The following is a 24825-nucleotide window of genomic DNA, read 5'->3' on the forward strand; positions in this document are numbered from 1 at the left end:
CAGGCTGGCCCTGAATATTTTATGTCACCAAGGAATGTCCTGTTTCTGTGTCCAGAGTGCTGGGGTTACTAGTGTGCTATATCCCCAAGCCAAGATTGTCTGGTTTGTTTGTTTGTTTGTTTGTTTTGCTCTACCATCCTTGAGATTTGTTTGTTTGCTCAGTCTTCCACAAAGTCCTGTTGTACGGTGGAGTAAACTTACCCCAGAAATTCTGAGGTGTATGGGTGACTAGGAAGAACAATGCGGCAGGGACTGTTTCACTCACCAGGCTCCAGGCTCCCAGTATGGTCGCCCAGAAGCCTCTGAGGGATTTCTTGGTGTTCACTCTAACAAGCAGTGGTGCACATATCAGAACAAGACTGGAATTTTTTTTTTGTCCTGACGAGCACAAATAGTATTATATGAGTGTTCACACAACTCCAGAAAACAGAGACAAGTATGCAGCTAAATCTCAGAAACTCTTGACAGAAGAACATCCAAGTAATACTCCCCAATTAAAAGTCAACCCCAAGGCTAATTGAGGCCAAAATATAACTGCTTTAATTAACAGGTCAATGATGAAAAGAAGTAAGGATGGTGTGCCCAAAGCTATATGGTAATAGGTCAGACACAGGAGAATGGCCCAGTGCCAAGGTCTGTTGTCTCCAGCAGCTAAACTGTGAGTTGCTGTTCTCCTAATCAACAGGTGATGTCCAACCATGCAAGATACATGTCACCCTATGGAAGGTGTGTATGAGTTCACTACAGCCTACAGGCCCCACAAAAGCCTGCTGGACAGGCAAGTCTCCCAGCCCAGCAAGCACAGCATGGCTCCTCTCTCTGTCTTTTGTTGATTCTGTCCATAAATATTTATAGTCGTCCCAATCTTGCAGCAACCTTAGATCATTTCAAGTTATATATTCCGACATAAGACTTGCTATTCAAAAAAAATACAACAATTAAGAAAAAAAAAACCTAAAAATATTTGCTCCCTCTATTCTAAGAACTGTGATTAGGAATGAATCTTGCCACAATTATGTATGAGGATAAATGTGTTAGTCAGCTTTCTGCTAATATATATATATATATATATTTATGATAGCCAACTTAAGAAGAGAGAAGGTTAACCATGTTTGACAGTTTGAGGGTTTCCAGTCCATAATCAATTGGTCCTATTGCTTTGTGCTACACATCATAACCAGAGCACAGGCCATCAAAGCTTCACACTACATAGCCAAAAAAATACAAAAGAAAGCAAAGAGTCTTGGTACCCATCAGATTCCACCCGTTCAAAGCTTCTACCACCTCCCAGCTGGTGAGAGGCTTGTTAATTCTCAAAATATGGTTGTAATAGGAAAGGGCAGTTGAGTGGGTCTCAATACTGCCCAATCTGAAGCCAAGCTGTTACATAGAAGTTTTGAGAGCCCCTAATGGGCCGCATCGTGCAAGAATGATAAGTCAGAAGGCTCCTTGACAGGTGTGATCAGCTATCCTTTCAGAAGGAAGGCATCTCTCACACTAGGGATTTTCCTGTAAGAAATTTTATAGCCGTATCCAGTAACCCACATTGTTGGCCCTTTCCCTTAGACTGTATCTTTTGAACAGTAGATAAAATGCCTAATATTTATAAGCTTTCTTGAAAACACTTCCACAGAGCCCCTTTCCCTCGTGGCTGAGAGTTAAACATCTCATCTGTTTGCAGGTGGTTAGGGCTCACATTAGTACATCACAGGCAGAAGGGCCCACCACTTTATTTTAGGGCACAAGGAGTCAAGCGTGTCCCAGTCAAGGCAGCTTCCTAGATGTGAAGTATTGTGAAGTGGTGTGACAAGAAGCTGTGAGGCCTGTCAGGGCCTTGTGACCTGCAGGCAGGAAGAATGGAAGGATAAGCCACTGAGTTCCAGGACAGTGGCAGAAGTCTTTCCTGACATTGCAAGGAGTGGAGATTGTGCAAAGACTCCACGCTCACTTGTTGTATGTGTCCATAAAGAGAGTCTCTGAGACTTTTTAGTTAGAGAGCAACTTGTGTAGACACCATTGCAGACAGTTCGCTTGAAGCATAAAGTAGCAGCATTTGAATCTGATGGAGTCTCAGACTTGGAAAGGAGAGGTAAGAGGTGATGCAGTGCGCTCATTCACCCAAAGACTGCAGACCCATACCCACCCACTGCTAATTCTAAATCCTGGGCAGGACCAGCTTGGCTCAGCAGAGGCATGGAGGAGCAGTGTGACACTGGCTTAGGTAGTTTTTATCCCATGGCCAGTTGCTCTGAAGCCCTTTCTTCTCCGAGCCTCTCCTTTTTCAAAAATACTGAGTATTACATAGGACGTGCTACAGACCCCTCCCCGCTCCAAGAAAAGGAAGAGCTTGAGAAACTATGAGAAGACAAAGGTGGTGGCTAATCGGAAGGTGATACTAAAGATCAAGCCATCCTCAAGAGTCCTAGTTCTTTTTATTGATGGCTTAAAAATTGAGGAAATCCATGGAAAATAAAGATGAAGCTGAGATTCCAGCCCCCTGCTACCAGAGGAAGCTCCGTCCTGCTCTTTAACGCCATACGGTAGGGGAGGTATTTGGCATTATGACAAAGGCATAGAAAACTATGTTATATTAAAGGCAAGAAATTCTTAACAAACTTTACAATGGCTGCAAGAAACTGATGAGGGGGTGAAAGCTAGGAAAAATCATCAAGAACAATCCAAGGAGCTGCTCTGCTCCAGGGACCTCAGAACAGCTGGAGGCAGCAGCCTTTCTCTTGTTCCCACTAATTCCCACCTCTGCCTTCCCTTTTTCTCCCAAGTTCGAGCCTTAGGAGAGGCCTCTAGCTTGACCTCCATGTTATAAGCCACATGTGAAGTTGGACAGACACTCATCTTTTTTGCACAAATTCCAGAAGGACCTGAGGACCAACTGTCCCTCTTACCTGGATTTTGCCAAGAAAAAAAAAATCACCAAACCTCTTGCCTCATACTTTTCTGCAAAGCGGCACAGTATGGTGTTAGATTTTCATTTCATGTGACATCTTTCTGAGGGAAGTAGGCCCTATTGTGGCTTACCATCTCAGGAGTTTCCGTGTATAGATGACAGAAGTTTCTGGTCATCACGTTATGGTGAAGAAGCTCGTGCTAGAGCTGCTAGGGCTTGGGACGAGCGAGCGAGTGAGCCAGCTCTGGCTGGATTTTTCCTCTTTTCTTTTCTACCACTGAGACCTCAGTTAATGGGAAGTTATCCTCAGTGTTCGGGTTGGACCCTCCCCCACCATGCAATCCTTTCTAGAAAGGCCTCAGGATACAACAAGGTATGTATGACTCACTGGTCCTATCCAGGGGCATCTCAATCCAATCAAGTTGACACTTAAAATGAGCCATCATAGACATATACCTTGCCTTGCCTTTCGATCACATGGCCTCTGCTGGGCAGCTCTTTCATCCAAATAAAATAGCATGCTTTCTCTGCACAGGTTAATAAAACCAAGTGGATAGAGAGAAGGAGAAAGGACAGCAAGGATGATAATCTTGGAATTTGTGAGATATAATATCCCTCATGTAAGTCAAAGATGCCTATGGCTTGGCACAGCCCCATGTATCCCATCCCATGTTCTTTCCTATGGAAATTCCTCCACCATAGATACTAATTTTCTTGACAGAGTCACTTTTTCTCTTCTTCCCATCTCTCCTACCAGAAAAGAGCTTTGGCTCTCAATGTCTTCAGCACCAATATCATTTTCACCTAGTGTCATCATAAACATCACCTGGCAACACTGTCTCTACCCCTTCCACCTAACAAACACATGCCTCGCCCTCCCTAATTTCATGTACCCAGATCCCAGCTGGTTAGTGAGATTTAACGTCACCATGCCAGGGCACATTTTCATGTTCTTTATGAATGAATAACTGTGAATGTGCATGACCAGATGGGCCTCACAGAAACTAAACTCAGTACCAGTCACTGTCACTCATCCAGGCTTGTACCACATTTACAGTCCCTCTAAGCAGACCAGTAAACCATTAGTGCTGGTAACATTAGTATATGCTTTGCATCATGTGGGCCACTGAATCCACACACATAACAGAGGACAAGTGCACCTTGAGAACATTTGGCAGAAGGAACATAAAGCTCCCCTCTGACATCTGTACTGACACAATCAGGGGCCAGGCTGAGAAGAGGAGCTTGCCTTCTGGGAAGCAGGGTACAGAAAGGAGCATATGACATGTGACAGACCAACTGGAACTCAGGGGCCATCTAGTCCCTTTCACTTAGTAAATTCCTACCCATTTCTTTAAAACGATAGTGTATATAACTGCACACCCTGTGTTCTTTATTAGATTCCTTTAGGGATAAAGAGGTAGCCTATCTTCCTTATGCATGGCCCAGCTCCAGCCTCTGTGGGGGATGTAACAAAACTAAGAGGTTTACTGTAGTTTACTTGGCTAGCTGACTAGACACATGGCTTCTGAGCTTCCAAGCTGGCAGAAACCATCTGAAACTGTGACACAGGCGGCCATATGCAATGTCTTCCTAAAGTCATCGGGTTTAGTAATTGGCTTCAGATGTTTCCATTTATGAAGAGTAACATTAAAATAAAATTTTTTTTTAAATCTGTGAATCCTGACCCTGCTGTCTGGCATGTGTCCAAACATCAGGTAAGAAGGCAAAGAGCTAAAGCATGTGTGTTGTGCCAAACCTCTTCCTCTTCTCTCATGCACATACTGTCTGTGGCTGCTTTTCACTATTAGCTCGAATGGCCATGACAGAGAACCATGTGCCCTGTGAAGCCCAAACTATTCATCAAAGACTCTCAGGAAAAGTTTAGTTCTCTTAGAGTTTACATGAAGCAAATAAGTTTTCCAAATTGCTTCAACCTCTTTCACATGAACACAGGGAAGATTTTCCTGGAGTGTTGCTGTGTCATTTCCATGGGAGTCTACAGTTTGCTTTTCAGAGACAGGGAAATCCTGAGATGGATTACAAAATGCGTGTGTGTGTATCCCTGGCAAAACTAAGCAGAACACTTAACTATTTTAATCAGAGCAATCACAAGATTCAAAATAAAGATTAAGTAGGCTTCTGAGTACAAAGAGTGAAAGAGCATCAGAGCCCCTAAACACTGACATGTTTTCTTTAATGTCACAGTACCCAGCAAAGGTCAGAGAGCAGAAAGCTTTGTACTTTCCTGTTACTTTCTGGCTTACGAGGGGGATTGACACTCTCCTTACAATTCTAAGGCTCTAAACATGTCAAAGAAACTGAACAGCATTCTGGTTTTGGACATTAATTCTGTAACCTGATACTATCAGCTCAAGTTGGACAACAATTCAAGACTAAGTGAACTATCTTAATAAATCAAGAAGCACAAAGAAAAAAGAAAGCTTCCCTCCTTCCCCATAGCCTGTGATTCTGATCCATTTCATGAAAATAATTCCAAATAGGAGCCTTTGGCCAGGTACAAACGTGGCTGCTATGTATAGGTTGAGACTAGCAAACAGATAGGACCCATTAGTAGTCTGATACCTAAGGAGGTGGTATTAATTGTAGGACCTCTTGAACAGGTTATAGGAACTCAACAGCAGTTCACATGAGGATAGACCATACATCATGATTATGGGAGAGTCTAGAACTCACTGTCATTGTCTGTGTCAGAACTTAACCACTCCAACCTCCTTGCTAATATCAGGAGCTCTAAAAAGTGACTTAGCTGGCCTCTGGTCCTTGTTTTTCCTGTTTACAAAATCATACTTGCCTCTGAAAGTTACCCTAGGATTTAAACTGGACAAAACCATAGATAGGCCTCATGCTCACACCTGAACATGTACACAGAGCAGCGGATGTTCATGTCTGTGACTGTGAGCTGCAAGCACTCTGAGGAAACTGGGAAGTGTCTTACCGAGCGTCATGCCAGGATGCTCCTGTGCAATGGGGCAGAAGCTTAGCTCGGCACTGCCATAGAGAGGAGAAAGTATTCAGAGCTTTAGACCAGCTTTTGATTAATTCCATGGGAAGGCATGCTGGTATCATCCTCTCTGCTTTTGTGTACCATATATTGACCACCATAAGACACACTTCCTCTGCAAAAAATAATAATAATAATAATAAGTTGGGGGGCAGAATGAGGGTGTGCCTTATGGTCCGATTGCTGTCCATCTGACTTCAACAAAGGGGTCACTTCCTGATGTCCTCAGTGTGCCAGCCAAGAAATGTGTCCAGGTTCACTTTGTCCATAGGAACAGGTAGGTGGTAGGTGGTATCCCTTCTCATACAGAGCTTGGGTCCCTCCTCCCCCCGGCCCTACCCCCCAGAACCCCAACTCCTCCAGGCCCCCAAACTGCCAGCCCCCACCCCTGCTATCAAGCTGATCTTAGCCTGCTGGGTAAATAGGTGCTTGACAGCTTTTGCTGCAGGGAGTGGGTTCTGAAGCCACCAGTCACGCAAGGCCATTGTTCAAGCCCTTGCTTGGACATGTTCCTGATTTTAGTGATTTTAGTAAAGAGCTGTGTCCCTTTTCCAAACACCAAGGCCTTAGGGAAAGTGTCAGGTCAACCCAGCCTTCAACTGCTTTCTTCTGGAGAAAGCCTAAAAACAGATGGCATCACAGTGACAGGTATATATGTGTTTGTAACAAAAGGTATTTGGAGAAGTGGTAAACAGTTAATTCTGGTGGGAGAGATCAGACACATTCCTATAATCTATTCATGCAGATAGAGCCCTCATCAATTCCACATCAGGCCTCACCTCTTAAAGCTCCCTCCATGTCACCAACAACATAGTGAGAACCAAGGTTAAAACACACCAACTTTGAAGGCCAAACACCACCCAACCATTGTACAGGCTACTGGTGAATTACTTTTTTTTTTTTTTTAAGTTTGAGGTTAAGATTGGGCAACATTAAAACTTTCTTCACTGATAAAATCACTTATTTTTAAATAATTAAATTCCAAGTTGTGTGTTCAACAGCAGCCCCAAAACAGGAGGAAAGAAAAGTAAGAGTATAATTAAGGAAAGGGAGAAAAGATCAAGGGATGGAAGGAAGAGAAGGGAATGAAAGCTAAAGAGAAGGAAAGAAGATAAAGGCAGATCTATGGGGCAAGACATCGTAAAAAGCACATACGAAGTACGGTTACTGCGCCCTTACAGTGCCTGGCAGGGACAACATCAGCTTACTGAGTCACCAGATGACTTAGGAGTTGGTATTGCACACATACAGTTCTGAAAAGTCTTCAGTCAAACTAGATGGACTTCTTGAACAATTTCTGGGAACTTGCCTGTAGCATACTAAGCTCTGACTTCAGTATTAAAGGCACAAATTCGAGGGCCAAAACAGCCCTGTCTTCGCCTACAAATCCAAAACTAAAGCACTGAGAATTCAGTTATTTCCAAGATCGTTGTATCCTTTGCAACTCTCACCCAAAGGGAAGAATATTTATCATCTCTCTATCAACTGTGTATCATCGATCTATCTGTCTTCTGATCTCTCTACAAACTCTGAATGATAGAGTTAACTGTCATTTCAACCACATGATCGTTTTATTCAAAGTCAGACTGGTTGCCAGACTGAGACACAGTAAGAAGCAAAGCTCCAGGATCCTGTGGACACAGCCTGACTGAATGCTGGGCGCTGCATCAGAATACATGGCTTTGAGTGGCTTTGATATATGATGTTTCACTTGGGCCGCACATAAACCCTATTCTTAGAACTGAGGGACCCTACCTAATTCATGTTCTCTCTCATTCTGAGAAGAATGTTAGATGAACAGAAGGGAAGACAAAGTGGGGGGCGAGGTTGTTCTTTCCAAGACAAAGCAAATTTTGTCCCCAAAAAGCCAATCTGCTTCCAGGCGAGGCCTCACATAAACAGACAGGGTTCCAGAACTCAAAAGGGAAATGTGGCGAGGGTGGATGTTAGATTTGAGACATAGCAGGATATGGAATGATTAAGGCTGGGATGGGCAAGGCCCAGAGCTACTTCCCAAGCAATGTCAGAAGCTCAAAGACCGTAGACAAAACCGGAAAGACAAAAGCAGCAGGAAGCGTGCCTTAAATAATGAAGTGAGAATCTAGCGAGTGGGTGTTTCTTAAGATGATGGAGGCCCAGGAAAAGAGCTTGTAGATAGAAGAAAAGACTCCAGAAAAAGATGGCATAGCCAACAGAGTCTCTTCTTGAGAGAAAGCCAGAGTCAGCTTTGAGGTAGATTAAGGTGGGGGAGATAAACCATTTATCCTGTTAAGAGTAAGCCTCAAGCTCTTCCCTACAAAGTGAGTTCACTTGTTGAGCTGGGTAAGCCCAGGGGTCCTTATCTAGTTTATCTCAGTAAGAAATTATGTAACCTGCTTAAGTGCCTCCATCTGCTTTTAACCACTAGGATAAAGTTTGCCTAAGACGTGTGTGTCATTCCTTAAGTAAAGCACACAGAGACTGTACAAAGAACCTTTATAGTTCAGTATTTAATGTGGGAAAACTAGAATATCTCACCCAAAGGTAATCATAAGAAAAGAAAATGTAGACCCCAAATGAGGACTACGGCTTCTCTTTAGTGGCGCACCATGCTCCTGAGAATACACAAGTGTCATGATGAAGCAAGGAGAGCCTGGAGAAACATTCCACAGCACAGAAAACTAAACAGAGGAAGCTACTGAATGTAAAACCTTATCCTGGATTCAGCCCTGTACTGGCGGGACAACACTGGAATGGACACCATTAAGGTCATTTGACAAAGATGGAAAACTGATGATAGTAGATTAGTAAAATGTGTTGTATTGATGTTGAGTTGGCGGACGGTGTTAGTTTTACTGTGACGGTGGAAGAAAATATCCCTGATGTGTAAGGACGCACTGATGTACTTTAGGGTAAGTAACTGTACCACCCATGTAATTTAAGCATTGTAAGTAACCAAGCTGGTGTTATTTGCATAAAGAGCTTATACTCTAAGCACACCATGGTGGGTGTGAATTTATCACTGCTCTATTGTAATTTGTAAGAAATAAAACTGGATTATTGAAGGTAGATTTAGAAAAAGAAATTCACACCAGGGATTTTAACTCTAAAATGGTCTTGAACTTCTGTTTAGATCTATGTTTGTCTTGTAATAGTTTACTGCTAAATGAAGAAGTGTGTATATATTTATGCATACACATACATACAAACATACATACATACATACAAACATACATACATACATACAAACATACATACATACATACAAACATACATACATACAAACATACATACATACATACATACATACATACGAATTAACAATAATGAAAAAGACTATCAACTTCAGAGTTGGAGAGTCATGAGAAGGGCTGAAGGGAGGGTACCTGGGGAGGGGCGAAGGGAGGGTAACTGGGGAGGGGCTGGAGGGAGGGTAACTGGGGAGGGGCTAGAGAGAGGGTAACTGGGGAGGGGTTGGAGGGAGTAAGAGGAAAAGGGGAAGTGATTTAATTCTGTTTTAATTAAAAACACATTTTTAAAAGAAAAGAAAAATTAATCAACTGGAAAAAATGTAAAGGACACTCCCACTCATGGTTAAAAAGGTCGATTGCTGTGAATACCTCCCCAGTGTAGAGCCTCTTAACTGTAAGACATATATGCAGAAATCAAAGCAAGCCAAAGTGTTCTTGTTTGTACTTCCAGCCAGTCATCTTCACTTCCCAGTGTGTCACATAGGCAGGATTACAGGAAAATTTGGAAGCAATTCACTGTCTATATTTTCATTTGACAACAGGCAACTTTATAATAATGTAGTAGCTTACAGCTACTACAAGGTGATACTTTATCTTAAAATTTAGGACAAGAAGTATTTCTAATTTTTAATTATGGCATAGGAATTCAAAATATTTGTTTAGACATGTTTATACATTTTTAAATATGAGATTCAAGTCAAACACAAATTCATTTGTTTCATATACGCCTTGCACACGCGCTTTAATGGTCACTTTACACCGTGTTTTTAGTGCAACTGCATTTTAACTCTGACCTGTCCCATGAGGCCAGATGGAAAGCTTTCCACCCACAATGCCATGTAAGCACACCAAAACTTGGGGGTTTAGGAGCTGCTGAGATTTTTTTTTTCTTTTTTTATTGAGGATGTTCAACCTGCTTCACAGCATTAGAAAACAGACATGAGTAACAACGTCCCTGGTCAGGTCAAAGGCTTCCTTGGTCTGCAGAGGCCTGACCATAAGCCAGTTGCCTTTTCCAGATGTTCTGCACTTGAGCACTTTCTGCAGAAAGCTAACATGTGGAAAGCAAAGAGGCTTCACAGGAAACCAAATGTTCAGGAGCTCCGGCAAAGATAGAGTGCAGTCTGGTCAAGAGGTGTCTTGCAGCATTCAGTATCCCCAGTGCTCAGGGATGGGTGAAGGGTTTCGGGTTTGGAACTAGCCTATGTGTGACCATCTCAAAGCGGGGGTGGTGGTGACTGATGATGTAATTCCGAAAATGTTACAGATGAAGAGAGGAGACAAGCAGCTGCGGGGCTGGGCAGTAAAGATGTTGAGATTAAAATTGCACAATCTTTATTATTCGACCACAAATTCATCATAAATATGTTGGTCACATGTATGGTCTTGTCAGCTTTTTGTTTCCCAACCTTTCAGGTTCTCTGTTTTTTGTTTTTTGTTTTTAACTCTTCTTTCTCATACCTGAATTTTCTGTAATGGATAGTTTCCAATGCATAGAAATGGAATTATCATAAGCTACTTTGTGTGGTAATCTCTGACCATCCATAGCCGAGTAAGACTTCTAGCAATTAGCATTGTGTGTGTTGGCTAGGTAAAAAAAAATCTGTCCCAGTGCCCACAAAAATGAATAGATATTTCTGCTTGATTCACTGGGAGAAAGGTGAGAAGTGACTACTAGAACCTATTTTTTAAAATATTTTGGAGTATTCACCTTGACCAAAGATGTAAAAAGTGATTGTTAGAGTTTGGTGGGTTTTTTCCCATGAGTTTTAGTCTCTTCCATCATAGTTGCTTTAAAAATTCACTTCTCATGAGTGAGTGAGAGAAATAAAGGTTTCTTCAATAAAAGTATTTTTAAGTCCCAATTCCACATATCTTCTATGGTTTCTGAAGGCAGGGGTATGATAGTACCGCCCACCTATGATTAATGACGGGTCTGGTGAGGGAAAAGCCAGATGAAATTTGCAAGTCATGAGACTTTCTTAGTCTTGGAAAATTTTGTCATTGCTCCTGAAGCAAGCCAGGTGCCACACAGATTGACAAAACAGAGTTCTCCGAAAGTCTTTCCGAGCGAAGCTTCGTGTTTTAAGGTTAACTGTATCCACATATGGACCGTACACATGAATTTTGGGACATGGTGGAGTGAGCCAGAATACAGAACCTCAGCAGAGTGATCTGCTCTCCTAGAAAATACTAAAACCAACTGGAGCTGATGATAAGTTATAAAAAGTGACTTCCATGTGGTTTTTAATTTACAAGAACCTAAAAGAAAAATGACAGTGAGTAGATGCTGCGTCCTTCCAGCAAGGGCAGTTAGCAGGTACAAAAGCAAGGAGAGTACTGGATAACGTTAAGAGGAATGGCACAAGCCACTGGGTGAAGCATAGGAAGCCTTGTGGGAAAATGGGGCCAGAGGAGAAAGGACATAGAGAAGACAGGAGTTTCACAAGCAGACCAACAGAACCAACTAACCAGGGCTCAGAGGGACCTGTTGAGGCGCAAGCACCAACCAAGGACCTTGTATGGACTGGGCCTAGGCCCCCCTACACAGACGTAGCTGATGAGCAGTTCAGGCTTCATGTGGCTCCCCTAGTAAGGGGAGCAGAAGCTCTCTCTGACATGGACTCTCTTGCCAGCTTTTCAATTACTTCCTCCTGGCAGGACTGCCTTGCCAAGCCACAGGGGAAGAGGACACACTCAGCCCCAATACAACTTGATGAGCTAGGATGGGTGGGAAAGGGGGGCGCTGACCTTTTCTAGGGAATAAGGGATGGGGAAGGGAGAGATGGAGGGCGGGTATGACTGAGATGTGAAGAGAGATGGGGCTACAATCACCCTCTTTGCCTCACTGATTAATTAATTTTTAAAAAGAGGAATGGCACAGCAGATGTCACAAGAAATAGGAGCAAACTGGTTCCATGAACTCTGACCTTTAGCATAAAGGAGTAGCTGCCTCTGGGAATGCACTACATCATTCTTTCTTGGAAGCAAAAAAAAAAAGCAAACCAGCCACTTGTCTGTTTGGTTTCTTTCACTACTGTCCCTTTTAAGCACAGAAAAACTCTCCAAGCTGATAGGAAGCCTTGGAGATCAGCACTTTTAAACAAAGACACTGGTTTCGAATGCCAGCCACAGTCATTCATGAAGGCAATACTTTTTCAACAGCTAGTTTTCTAGCACATGGCAGTTTCCCCACTAAACAAAGTAGGGTCCTTGATCAACTTACACCAACACACTAGTCGCAACACCTATCCAGATCTCAGATCATGTGTTGGTTTTGTGTTCCCATTAATTCCGGGCTTTTCAGAATATTTGCCACTTTAGGGAGGATGGCCCATGTGGTTGTTCAGCCCAGTTGAAACTCAAAGAAATTAATAGGCTCTGCTGAGCTCTAGCTAGTCTGCCCTAAGCCCCCAGGCCCATTTGCCTTGACTTCCTACATCATCTCTGCCTCTCACATTTGACAGATATCTTCCTGTTTTCTTTTGTAGGTTTTACAGCAGCAGCCTCCCTAGTGTCCTTGGCTTGGGCCCTAGCCTCCTACCAGAAGGCTCTCCGGGATTCCCGAGAGGACAAAAAGCCCATCAGCTACATGGCCGTCATCATCCAGTTCTGCTGGCATTTCTTTACCATCGCTGCCAGGGTCATCACATTCGCGCTCTTTGCCTCAGTTTTCCAACTGTATTTTGGGATATTCATTGTCCTCCACTGGTGTGTCATGACCTTCTGGATTGTCCACTGTGAGACAGAATTCTGTATCACCAAATGGGAAGAGATTGTATTCGACATGGTAGTGGGCATCATCTACATCTTCAGTTGGTTCAATGTCAAGGAAGGCAGGACACGCTGCAGGCTGTTCATTTACTATTTTGTAATCCTTTTGGAAAACACAGCCTTGAGTGCACTCTGGTACCTCTACAAAGCTCCCCAGATTGCGGATGCATTTGCCATCCCTGCACTGTGCGTGGTTTTCAGCAGCTTTTTAACAGGTGTCGTTTTTATGCTGATGTACTATGCCTTCTTCCATCCCAATGGGCCTAGATTTGGGCAGTCTCCAAGTTGTGCTTGTGATGACCCTGCCACTGCCTTCTCTCTGCCTCCAGAAGTGGCCACAAGCACACTGCGGTCCATCTCCAACAACCGCAGTGTTGCCAGTGACCGTGATCAGAAATTTTCAGAGCGGGATGGATGTGTACCTGTGTTTCAGGTGAGACCAACAGCGCCACCCACGCCATCATCCCGACCACCACGGATCGAAGAATCAGTCATTAAAATTGACCTGTTCAGGAATAGGTACCCAGCGTGGGAGAGACACGTGTTGGACCGAAGCCTCAGAAAGGCCATTTTAGCCTTTGAATGTTCCCCATCTCCTCCAAGGCTGCAGTACAAAGACGATGCCCTTATTCAGGAGAGGCTGGAGTATGAAACCACTTTATAAGACAGAAGAAGCCACAATGTCCACATGAAGGGATGACAGCAGTGCTGTGGCAATAATGACACCTTTGTTCAAGAGTAGGGCAATGAGCTATATGTTCTTAGTCCAACCATTGTCATGGTATGGTTTGATCTTCCATCAGCTGACTGCCTGCTGCTGGTGTCCATTCAAGCCAGCCATGCTGAGAGTCTCTTACTCTGCCTTGAAGGGCAATGCCAGCTTAGTATGACTGTTGCTACCAAACTCCTCTGGCACAGGCTTGGGACACATTCACTGGAGGGTACCATTGTTATGAAAAATGTTGCCTCTAATCATTAGGATATTTTATGGAATTTACTGATTTTTTTTTCATAAATATGTTCACTCACAACACCACCACCACCACAACCAGCCCTCTATCAAAAGAGTTAAGGTGGGGCTGGAAAGATGACTCAGTGGTTAAGAGCACTGACTGCTCTTCCAAAGGACCCAGGTTTGATTCCCAGCGCCCACTTGATAGCTCACTGCAACTGCAATTCCAGCAGATCCAATGCCTCCTTTTGGCCTCCTCAGGCACTGCACACACATGGTGCACAGATATATATGCAGGCAAAGCACCCATACACATAAAATAAAATAAAAATAAATCTCAAAAAAAAAAAAAAAAACTTAGGTGATTTCCTTGATGCAAAGCTCACAACAGACTCCAGGAAGAAAGTGGTAGTGCTTGGAAAGAGTCCATAAACCATCGTCTCATTTGTAAACCAGTAGCATCTGTGACAAAGCCTGTACAGTGGACAGCAAGACTCAAGTGTTTACACTCGTACTAGCATTGGTGGAATGATTCCTTTTCTATACATTTCAGGATTTGTTTTTTACTTTAGGTTTTGCAGTTGAGAACACCCTTTATGACAGAAATCCTATGCAGTACATGTATGGCTTTTGATGAGACCAAGGAGCTTAATATCCGTGACGTAGATTAAATGATAATCATGATTCAGTATTCAATTGCAAAAATACAACTCATATACAAAGAGCAGTTGAGGGAGGGACAAAAGGAGAGTCGGACTCTCAGGTGTGTGCAGCTCGAATTGGAATGCACCCCCAGAGCCACGGAAGAGGGAGGGGGGGCCTTTGCAGGTCTGTTTCCAGGTGCTGAATGAGCAGATCTGAGTCTGGAAACCACATGCCACGTCTTTCTAGTGCCAAACTTTGTCCAACCACAAACTGATATGGAATCCCGCAAACCTGAGAGTAAGTGGTGTCCCAAAGCAGACAGGAGAAGAATAATCAGGTTCTCTGCTGTGTACAGACTTACCTCTCCCATCTAAGGTCAAAGCGATGTGTCTCCTAGAAACATTGGGACGCCATTTAGCAAGTGTGAGCATACAGTGTATGCTACAAGAAAAACTGCCTGGACTGCTTGAGGGCTTACCACTCCATCAGCTAAGATTTGTATTCAAATCATCTGTAAAGTCGCACTCTTACAAGCTTCTGAGTTTTAAATACCTCCGTACAGCAAGTAAACATTCCCGCTTTCTGTTCTCAGTGTCCTTGGTCATGGTGCTTTTTGTTGCATTAAAAGTGCCGGTCAAACTTTGATAGTATTTTTTTATAGTTGGTGCAGAGTGGAATAACTCATGGATTATTTCAATATTTTTGTAATAAAAATATAGGGTGTACATATAGGCATCGTTGCTTTTTTTATAGACTTGGAATTATTTAAAATATGTCAAATATCATATTCACTTGGGATGTCAGAATCTGGTCTACAAATCCATCAGCTTGCCTTGGCAGATTGGAAACACTTGTCTCTGGCGAGATCACTTTACTTTTTGCAATTTGATGTCCCCAAGAACCTGACCAGGGGTGCTATCAGAGTATCAAGTAAAGAGGGAAGTACCTTAACCAGAAAGGGCTTGTGAAGAATGTCTCCCAGGAGATCAAAAATGTGATTTCTTTCATCCATCCATTAGAGCAACCTGACCACAGTGGAAGATGTCTTAAACTTTCTTGCCTGGTTTTATATTAACCCAGCTGATGTATTAAAGATTAGCCACGTCACACAAAAAGAAGAAAGAAAGTCAGTTTCACTTAATTATTCACTTAATATAGCTAAGCTCTAGAGCCACCATCTGAAGTGGGTGTGTCATCCAAAGACTGCGGTCCCCAAAAGTGACATCCACAGGAAGAGACAGAGGGCTCAACCTAGGACTTCTTTTGGTACAAAGCCCCATAGCAGTTTTTTTTTTTTTTTAAGACAGACGATTTTGATAACGACTTGACCCTTCAAGCAAGATTTCCACTACCACACACTCTAACCTTTTATTGGAATGAAAAAATATTATCTTCACACAGTAGAGCTCCAGGAAGACACTTGGCTTCTAGTAAATGGTGAACACATCCCATTCCTCTGTAGAAGGGAGACAGAATAATTTGGGCAGATAATGCGCTGGTTTGCGGAACCCTCAGCTATTAACTTCATTAGTTCCGAGACAACTTCTAACTGATGAGCTCTGAAGACTGACCTTCCCAGGTGGACTGCAGCTTTGGTTCTGTGAGTGAATGACAGATACATTGTATCAGTGTCCAGCCAAGCAACCCAACAGGAGCCTCTGCTCTCCCAGCACGTAAGTTCTAAGTTACTTCTCAACTTGATATCACGTGTGACGTGATAAGGGTTAAAACAGCTGTGGTACAAACAGCAGGTTTTGTGCTGTGCTTTGTCTTGATGATAATATAGGTAGTCAAATAGATGGAAAAGGCTCAGATTTTCCGGTCATGCCCCAAATACCACAAACGTTCTTGGACCTGACTTATGAGAAGATCATGATGTAGTGAATGATGAGTTCTTGTTAAGGAAGCAAATTATCTACCATGTTACAGCTGTGACTTTCAAATATAAGAAAAGCTAACAACAACAATCGTAATACTGCTCCAGTAGGACTTAGTCTCTCTCTGTTGATACAGAAAGCATACACTGTCATCAGAGGGTTGTAGGACATAAACACGGGCATCAGCCGTAGAAGGCAGGGTTCAGTGAGGCATCATCAATGCACAAGGGCACAGTTTTCATTCTTCCTAAAATGTTATTTTCATATGACATCGGTCTGTGCATAAAGTAACTGAAAAATAATCAAAAGGGGGAGGAAGCAATGGCTAGCATACAAATGGAAATGTGGTCTGAAACTTCCTGGGCCTGAGTCCACTTTGACTCACTTAAAAGCAGGAACTTACTATCTGTGGTATTCAATGTTTGCACAGGATGGTGATGTTTTCTAAAACAAAAAACAAAAACAAAAAACAAAAAAAGCCTCTCTAATTAGCAATTATAAATTAATCCATATTTACAGAACCCAGACGAATACACCTTAAGCATTCTGAGACTCCATTTGTGTGGAAGAAAAGAAATTTTCTATACCGATCATAGTCTGATTCCCAAGGAATTATGTCCTTTACATTACCTGCATATTTACATTATCCTGCTTAACTGTGTATTTTCCAGTTCAGGAGCTGCCTTTGCAGACAGGCCATGAAAATTCAGTTGTGAAGAATACTATTAGTCCAATAGATGAAATACATTTCATCTTAAAGAGGTTAAGATTCTGTAATTCAAGTGTTAGCAGCAGACAAACTACAAAGATAATCTGAAGATAACTAATCTGAGGATAAGTGTAAAATAGTGAATCCATAAACACCCAGTTTACTTTGCTTTATGCATCCGTGAAGTGATATGGGCCGGTGAGACAGTTTATCAGGCAGGCCAAGGTGCCGCTAGGCCTGATAGTATGAGTTCAGTCCCCAGAGCCCACATGGCAGAAGTGAGAACTGACTCCAGCAAATTGTCCCCTGATGTGCACATACATGTCATGGCAGGCACATAGCCACATCCATGCACGTTAAGTAGGTAGATCAAATATAGATGATATATACATGATTGATTGATGATAGATGATAGATATTGATTGATTGATAGATGATAGACGTAGATAGATAGATAGATAGTTGATAGCTTTATAAAGTTGCGACTATAAGATGGCTCAGCAATAAAGCTAAAAATCACTGCCAAAAGATGCAAACCTGACCTGAGTTTGATTCCTGAAACTCATGTAATAATGTTAGGAGAGATCCAATTCTACAAAGTTTTCCTTTCACCTCCATACACGCACTCTGGCATGTTTCTGTACTTCTGTACACACACACACACACACACACACACACACACACGATATACAGACAAACACTGATGTAAGTATACACACACAAATTCTCACACAGAGAAATTTAGATTGGGAGCATCTTAAATCCTCATGATTTTTTGAGATCCCTTCTAGGAGAGTTGCTACCATATAAATGAAAAGGATAAAAGTACATTCTGCTCTTTAGTGTATAGGAAGTGGTATATTATTGATATGTGACAAGAGCCTTCTGTTTATCCCTTTTTTAAAAACAGCCAGCCATTCTTACAGTCCATGCCTATAACCCATGAGATTCTTTGCTTCTTGGCTTGAGTGAACTTTATCCCCCTTAAGCATCTCATCTTTTAAGTGTCTTAACGGAGTAGTTTTCTTGTTTTTGTTTTTGGGTTTTTGTTTTGTTTTGTTTTGGGGTTTTTTTGTTGTTGTTGTTTTGTTTTTTGTTTGTCACTTCAAAGTTCCTTGAACACATTGATTAAGCCAAGGAACCCCTTTATGTCCATACATAGTTGTGTTGGGTGATAGTCACTTTCAAATGCACTAGATATTACTGAGTAGAAGCAACTTCTGACACAATGTTTAGACAAAAATCCAATGAATTCATTCTAATGAACTACTTTCTAGACTAAATATATGCTCCCTGGCATTTGCCACATATCTTTGCCGTTAGCCATGACTGTTTCTATATAAAGCTTGGGGGAGATGCCTGCATTTTTATGTTTCCAAGGAGAATTCCTTAAAGCCTCTTTTAAAAATAGTTCCAACTGTCTTTCAGAATCTGACTCTGGGAGGATGAGAGAGGCAGAAGCTGGCAACACAGCAGGACTGGGCTGGACTTTGTTATAATTTTAGTGATGGACACAAATCATACTCTTTTGACCTGTAATCTAGTGTCACTTTTGAAAATAATCAAAGCTGTTACTTCTGCCAGCTTTGACTAGGAGTAGGTGATTTCACGTGAGATCTCATTTCTGAGTCTCTTTCCCCAACCTGTATCCAGGTGAGAGATGACCTAAAGACCATGTGACATCCCTCCTCCTATCTCAGTCACCTGCAGTAGCGTCAGCTCAGCACAAAGCTCCCTGTTGGCAGGTCTTGCCCAGTTGCTGTCCTGAAAAAGGGCACATCACAAGAGTCTACTTTCCTGTGATGGACAGCCCCAACAGGATCATTACCCATTCCAAAGCAAAGCTGCAGCATGTGGGAGGAATTGGATAAAAGCATAATGAGTCATTTAATTTTACTAATTGTAGCAATTAGGCTAGCTCAGAAGCAGCTACCACACCAGAGAGCCAAATGGAAGAAGTGGCAAGCAGCCATGTGCCCACAGGGGCTTGGGAACTCCCTGAAGAGTGGTCAAGGCATTAGATAATCTCAGCATCAACCTGGACCCTCCTCTAGACTCCATGAGGAAGCAATGACTAGACTCTTACTATATTTGGTGCAGTAATCGTTCTCAGAAATGCAAAACTTAACAACCTGGGTGTCCTTGGCTTTGCTACCCAAGGATGCTGGCTGCTCCTGACTTGCCTAATCATTTTGTTAAAATGCTTGCATGTTATACTGATATAAAACAAACTAAGGTGACTGTAACTTTGATTGCTTTGTTTGTATATAGATTTCCTTGCTGTTTGAGTCCCATATCAGATAGAGTATCCTTATTAATAATTTAAAATACATTTGCACTGTACTGAAGACCTTTACCTCCGGAATCCCACTACCCCTAATTTCAGAGCCCCACTATATCATTTTCAGGTGGCACAGCTTCAGCCCAGAGCTATTAAGTGGCTTGCCAGTGCCACCACAGAGAAGCTAGGGAAACATAAAGATAAAAGTTAGGCCCAGTTTCTACTAACAACTGAAAGATTTCCAAGAATGGTAGCCCACCAAAGACTACTTTTGATTGAGCAAGTTAAATGGAAAAACAGAATCACATTCTATTTTTTTTCTAGGAACATTTCATAAAATTCAAATATGTATGCCAGAGTGAAAATCTAAAAGAGCCGTCGATGGTGCAAAACGGAAGTCGCTACCACATGAACCTGAAGTGACTTCCCAAGTTTGATTCAGTGTGTGTGTGTGTGTGGTGTTTTGTTTTGTTTTGATTCCTTTAGTCAGCAGTATCCACTCCATGACCCTGCTCTTCACAAAATAGAGTCTGAAATTTAAAGTAACCTGAGGCTTCTTTCCTTGTACTCTATCTGTGTCTCCAATTATTATGCAGTTAGGCAGGTTGAAAAACAACTAATCAAAACTATTGAATGAAAAAGAGAGACTTCGAGATGACATTACTTTCACATTATAAGGTAATTCATTTCCATTGTTGTATATTACTAAATTTTTAAAATATATTATACATCACAAAATTAATGTTTAGGGGGATTTTTAAAGCATTAGACCTAATCTAGAAATGTTTATCTTTAATTGAAGATTAATTATAGAATATACCAAGTGGTTGTCAAATACTTACTGAATTCTAAAGCATTTGGCATATTCTTTTCCAACCTAATTTAAAGGCAGTGAAATATGGGGCATCGGTGCCCATGCATAGGAACAAGCGTTATATGGGAACTGTCTGTGTTGCTTCAACAGATGCTGAAAATATAGCAGATGATAAACCAAACAACTTCCCAACCTGGCTGTTTGTTCTTAAAAATCTTGATGTTCAGTTTCAATGACATACTCAAACAGAGTCTTTTTTTTCTTTTCTTTCTTTTTTTTTTTTTTTTTTTTTTTTTTTTTTTTTTTTTTTTTAGGCAGGGTTTCTCTGTGTAGCCCTAGCTGGCCTCGAACTCACAGAGATCCAATCCACCTGCTTCCAGAGTGCTGGGATGAAAGCAGTGTCTTACCTTCTTACTTTTAACTTAAACAGTTCTTAGAGAATATGTGCTAAATTTGGGGTCATTTCTTTTAACAGAATATTAAAAGATATTCATTTTATTTTATAGATGTAGCAGCTGATATCAGGTGAGTTTTATAATTAACGTCATGTATCCAACCCTTATTGATTCTCTTGGTAGTTTACTCAGCAAGCCTGACCCTCTGAGTGCACTCGTTCAATTGTACACAGGTTTAAAACACACAGGCATGTCAGCAACTCACAGTCTGCTCTTAGCTGCTTCTCTGGCTCCTGAGCTTCATCTCTAAGCCTCTTCTGCTCTCACACATGGACCCTTCTCTTATCGCATATACACTTAAGTCTATATTAAAATGGTAAAGAAACACTTTGTGCACAGTGACAGATACAAGGCCACTACATAAATGCGATGCTACATCAGTAACATAAGGGAGAGGAGGGGATAAGGGCGCTACATCCTGACCACAGAGGTTCAAGCCACCATCCTTACATTCACCCATGGGTTGTCACTTTTTTAGACACTTAAACACATACAGTTACTGATGAGATGCTTGCAAAACAAAGATCTCATTTAACATCAAATTAGTTAATTAAAATAATAAGCAAATATTAGCAGCAGGGTACAACACAGAATTTTCTTTTGTGCTATTATTGAAGCCTGCCACCTCCCGTACTGTTATTAGAGTTTCGGGAAATGTGAGGTTTTGTGTTTTTATTATACTTCCATCTACCAAATTAAACAGGTTTGCCCTTTCTTTCTCTACTGCTTAATTTGCATTAAAATGGAATTAATCAAATTCTTACTTAAAGTGTTAAAAATAGGAACAAATGGAGATGTTGTGTTTAAACTAATTTAATTTAACTATTGTAGTGGCATTCTGGCATGACGTTGTATCTAATCAACATTTTTAATTATGTCAAATTAGGTTGTTATCAGTAAGTTCTAAGATACCGCTAAGTGTGTTGAAAATATGTTTTGAGTTTCTACCACTGTAAGAAATTACAAACTAGCAAAGTGTCTTAATGCATATAAGCACTGTGACTGGAAAGCCAAAAATTTATTTGAGTGTGTTCGGCACCACAAAGTTCACACAGCAATTAAACATTGACCTGTGCTTTTCTATGGAGTCACCATGATGTTTTATTCTCCTCAGAAGAGGAAAAATGGGTCACCACCCTATAACCAGAGAACACTAGCCAGCTGTTTTCTTTTCTTTCTTTCTTTCTTTTTTCTTTTTTTCTCTCTTTTTAAGTGACTTTAGAACCAGATTTCAATACACTAAAATACTCAACTTCCCTCATGAGACCATCAAATGTGTTATGCATAACAAGGGCAGGAGTAGGTCTTCAAAGTCAACTTCAAAGGCTTGGAGGGAAGGAAACATTTTCCTTGGTTTGAATTAGACACAAGGAGCTCTGGGAAGAGAGCTAAGTGTGGGGAGCCAGGACCCACAGACATAGCCCAAGCTGCCACACAGCTAGATTGCTGATGCCTTGATTGCCTTCTTCTTTTTTACAGAAACATCTTGGAACTTATCAAGTTTTACTGGAGATGAATTGCAATTAATTAACCCAACAGACACTTTCGTCTCACAAATTCTTGACTTGTAATATTGTAATCAAGCTACTGGAAAAGACCATGAATGGAAAGGAGCGCTTGGTTCAGCACATGTCCTGATGTGTCCAGGCCTGAAGAGACAGACCTCTGAGGAGTAGAGCTAAGGAAATTTTGCTACCTGGTCGCTCAGCATAAATGCCATCAGTGTCAATGATATCCATCTTCTTTCTTCATTGTTTGCAGTAAGAACTGCTTTCATAAAACCAGCCAATGAATTCCTGGGAGCTTGCATAGCTCAGGAACTGGGTATGGGCCAAAGGGACTTGCTTCCAGTGGATTGAAACCCACTTGTTTGGAAATGAAAACAGTCTCTGTCATCTGTTAATAGTTGATATATCTTGAGTACCTTCACTGCTTTTAATTTGTTCCATTGTCATCATTATAATAACCAATGTGCAGTACTTGCATTTATAATTCATCTTCAGAGATTAAATGTGCACAGGTGTAGCTATACAGAGATTTGATGCCTTCCTTCCTATGTGGCAGCATTACCAGTCCCACACCAATATCCGTTCCTACAAGGAATCAACTAGCCTATGGCTTCTCAGATCTTGGTTATGACCTTAGATATGACCAACCAAATGGCCTTAATGCCTACGTTTTCATCTACAAGAAAGCAGGTATACTAAGAATTTCCAATCATGATTCCTCCCATTTCTCTTGTTCAAATAAAGGTGGAAAATGAAGTTGTCAGAAGTTCAGGTATAGTTTTAGAGTACACGAGAGTCGGATGTGTTGTGGTCTTGTTAAATTTCCTATCTAATCTTTTGGCATCAGTTTTAGAGGTTAGATATAGGTAAATGGGTGAAAGCCAACAAGTGTATCCATTAAACACTCTAGAAAAAAATAAGAGGATGGAGCAGGAAACATTGTGTTCCCTACACAAGCATCTTGGTGGCTCTACACAAGATTTCTTTAGGGCTTCTGAGTGGCATTCCTGGTCATCAGCTCTTATGCCCAGGCAAGTCATTTCTCAGAACTGTCTCTGGGTATAACAACTAAAATTGAATGGCAAAAAGTCATCCTCCCACCATGTGACTTACTCTCACATGCCAGGCAACCATAACTAGCAAGTTGAAGAAAATGCTCATGTAGTAAGCCTACAGCCTCCTGAGCAATGTATATTGCGTTGGTTAACTGCAGGTTTATAGAGGCAATAGCAGTCCTCTCTAACAAGGATCAGGAATAAGTGTAGCCGTAGGAGTGTTGAGTACCAGGACAGAAGATCTCCACCAATGTAGAGACCCAAGAGAACAAACCTGTTCATCACTTGTCAGGAACACATGTCTTTTTACAAAGTAGACACATAAATTGATCTCTGAAATTTCATTATGGCAAGGCACATGTCTCCTTATGAAGGAACGAGGCTTGGCTAACATGGAAAGATGAAGGTCATGTAGGAAGCTTCCTGTCTAGACTGGCGCTTTCTAAGAAAACATTCCCTCCTGATGGTTCTTCTTGACTAATGGACCCTGGAATGCTCTGTACATCACGAGCTTCTGATGGATTATAAATCACTCTTGCTTGTTAGACTAGACTATTGAATTATCCCTCAACAATGAGATTCAGGGTTACCATGGCCTTACTCATCATCCACTATAAATATAGCATCACAACAGGCCCACGTTCAAACATACTCAACCCAGTTTAACCAGTACCATCTTTCTTGCAAAACAGTTTGAATTTTGATTCTACCAGTCAGTTACCTTATCTGTGTACCTATTCCCAGATTCATAATGTCTGTAATAGTGAGTAATTTTCAGAACAATAGAAGAAAAGAAAAGAAAATTTATGCAATGTTTCCATGTAGACAAAAACCATTAGACTGTTGATCACCCCCAAAGTTCTGACATTTTCCTCATGACTGAGTTTCTTTTCATTTGCTGGATTTCAACATTTGAATTTTCCAGATGATTGCTGAACCATTTTTTACCAAAACAGACAGTGCAACATTATTAAAAAGGGAAGACTGTCCACATGAATGAAAATATCTCTGTGAAAAATAAAGAAGTCCATCATTCAAGCAGCACATGTAGCTTTATGATAGCACACATCTGGAATCTCTCTGGAAGAGTCCAGATGTTTGAAGCATACAGTTTTCTATCCTGTTGTCTGATGTGTAGACAGGCAAACTGCTCATATGTTGCAGGTAGTTTACTTTCTTGTGCAGTGACCTTTGCTGGCAACATTGTGCTGCAGAGTCTCTTTGTTGTACAGAGAGACAGAAATCATGCAGAGCAACTACAAACCATTTTTATTTACTTTCTGAAAATGCATGACCACAAGAGGTTGGTTGGCTGTGCTTCAGACGTTCTATACATGACTGCATGAGGACTTCCTTCAAATTGGCAGTTCATAGAGGCCTTCCTTTGGCTTTTCAGGACAAGGAACTTTATTTTATCCTTCGCTATTTTTCATCATTTTATCAGTGTTCTGATGTTCATAAATCTTAAACATTTACAAAATCTACTGGACCGAATGGTTTAAAGGAAATATAAAATCTTTAAGTTTTTATTGTTCAAATATAATTTTTCATTTTAAGTGTCCTTTATAATACCTTAAAACTAAAGTTGCTTAATA

At 41.4% G+C, this 24825-nt stretch overlaps 1 protein-coding gene across 1 annotated transcript in view; it reads left to right on the forward strand.

The window, feature by feature from the left end:
• Xkr4 (XK related 4) overlaps positions 1-15122 on the forward strand; it is a 374402-nt gene extending 359280 nt beyond the window's left edge. Inside the window, exon 3 of the mRNA XM_051159665.1 lies at positions 12652-15122. Within this exon, the coding sequence (XP_051015622.1) occupies positions 12652-13598 (947 nt within the window). The 3' untranslated portion in view covers positions 13599-15122. The remainder of the gene's footprint in view (positions 1-12651) is intronic.
• Positions 15123-24825: the final 9703 nt, after the last annotated feature.

The sequence above is a fragment of the Acomys russatus genome, chromosome 2 (genome assembly GCF_903995435.1).
Source record: "Acomys russatus chromosome 2, mAcoRus1.1, whole genome shotgun sequence".
Lineage (NCBI taxonomy): Eukaryota > Metazoa > Chordata > Mammalia > Rodentia > Muridae > Acomys > Acomys russatus.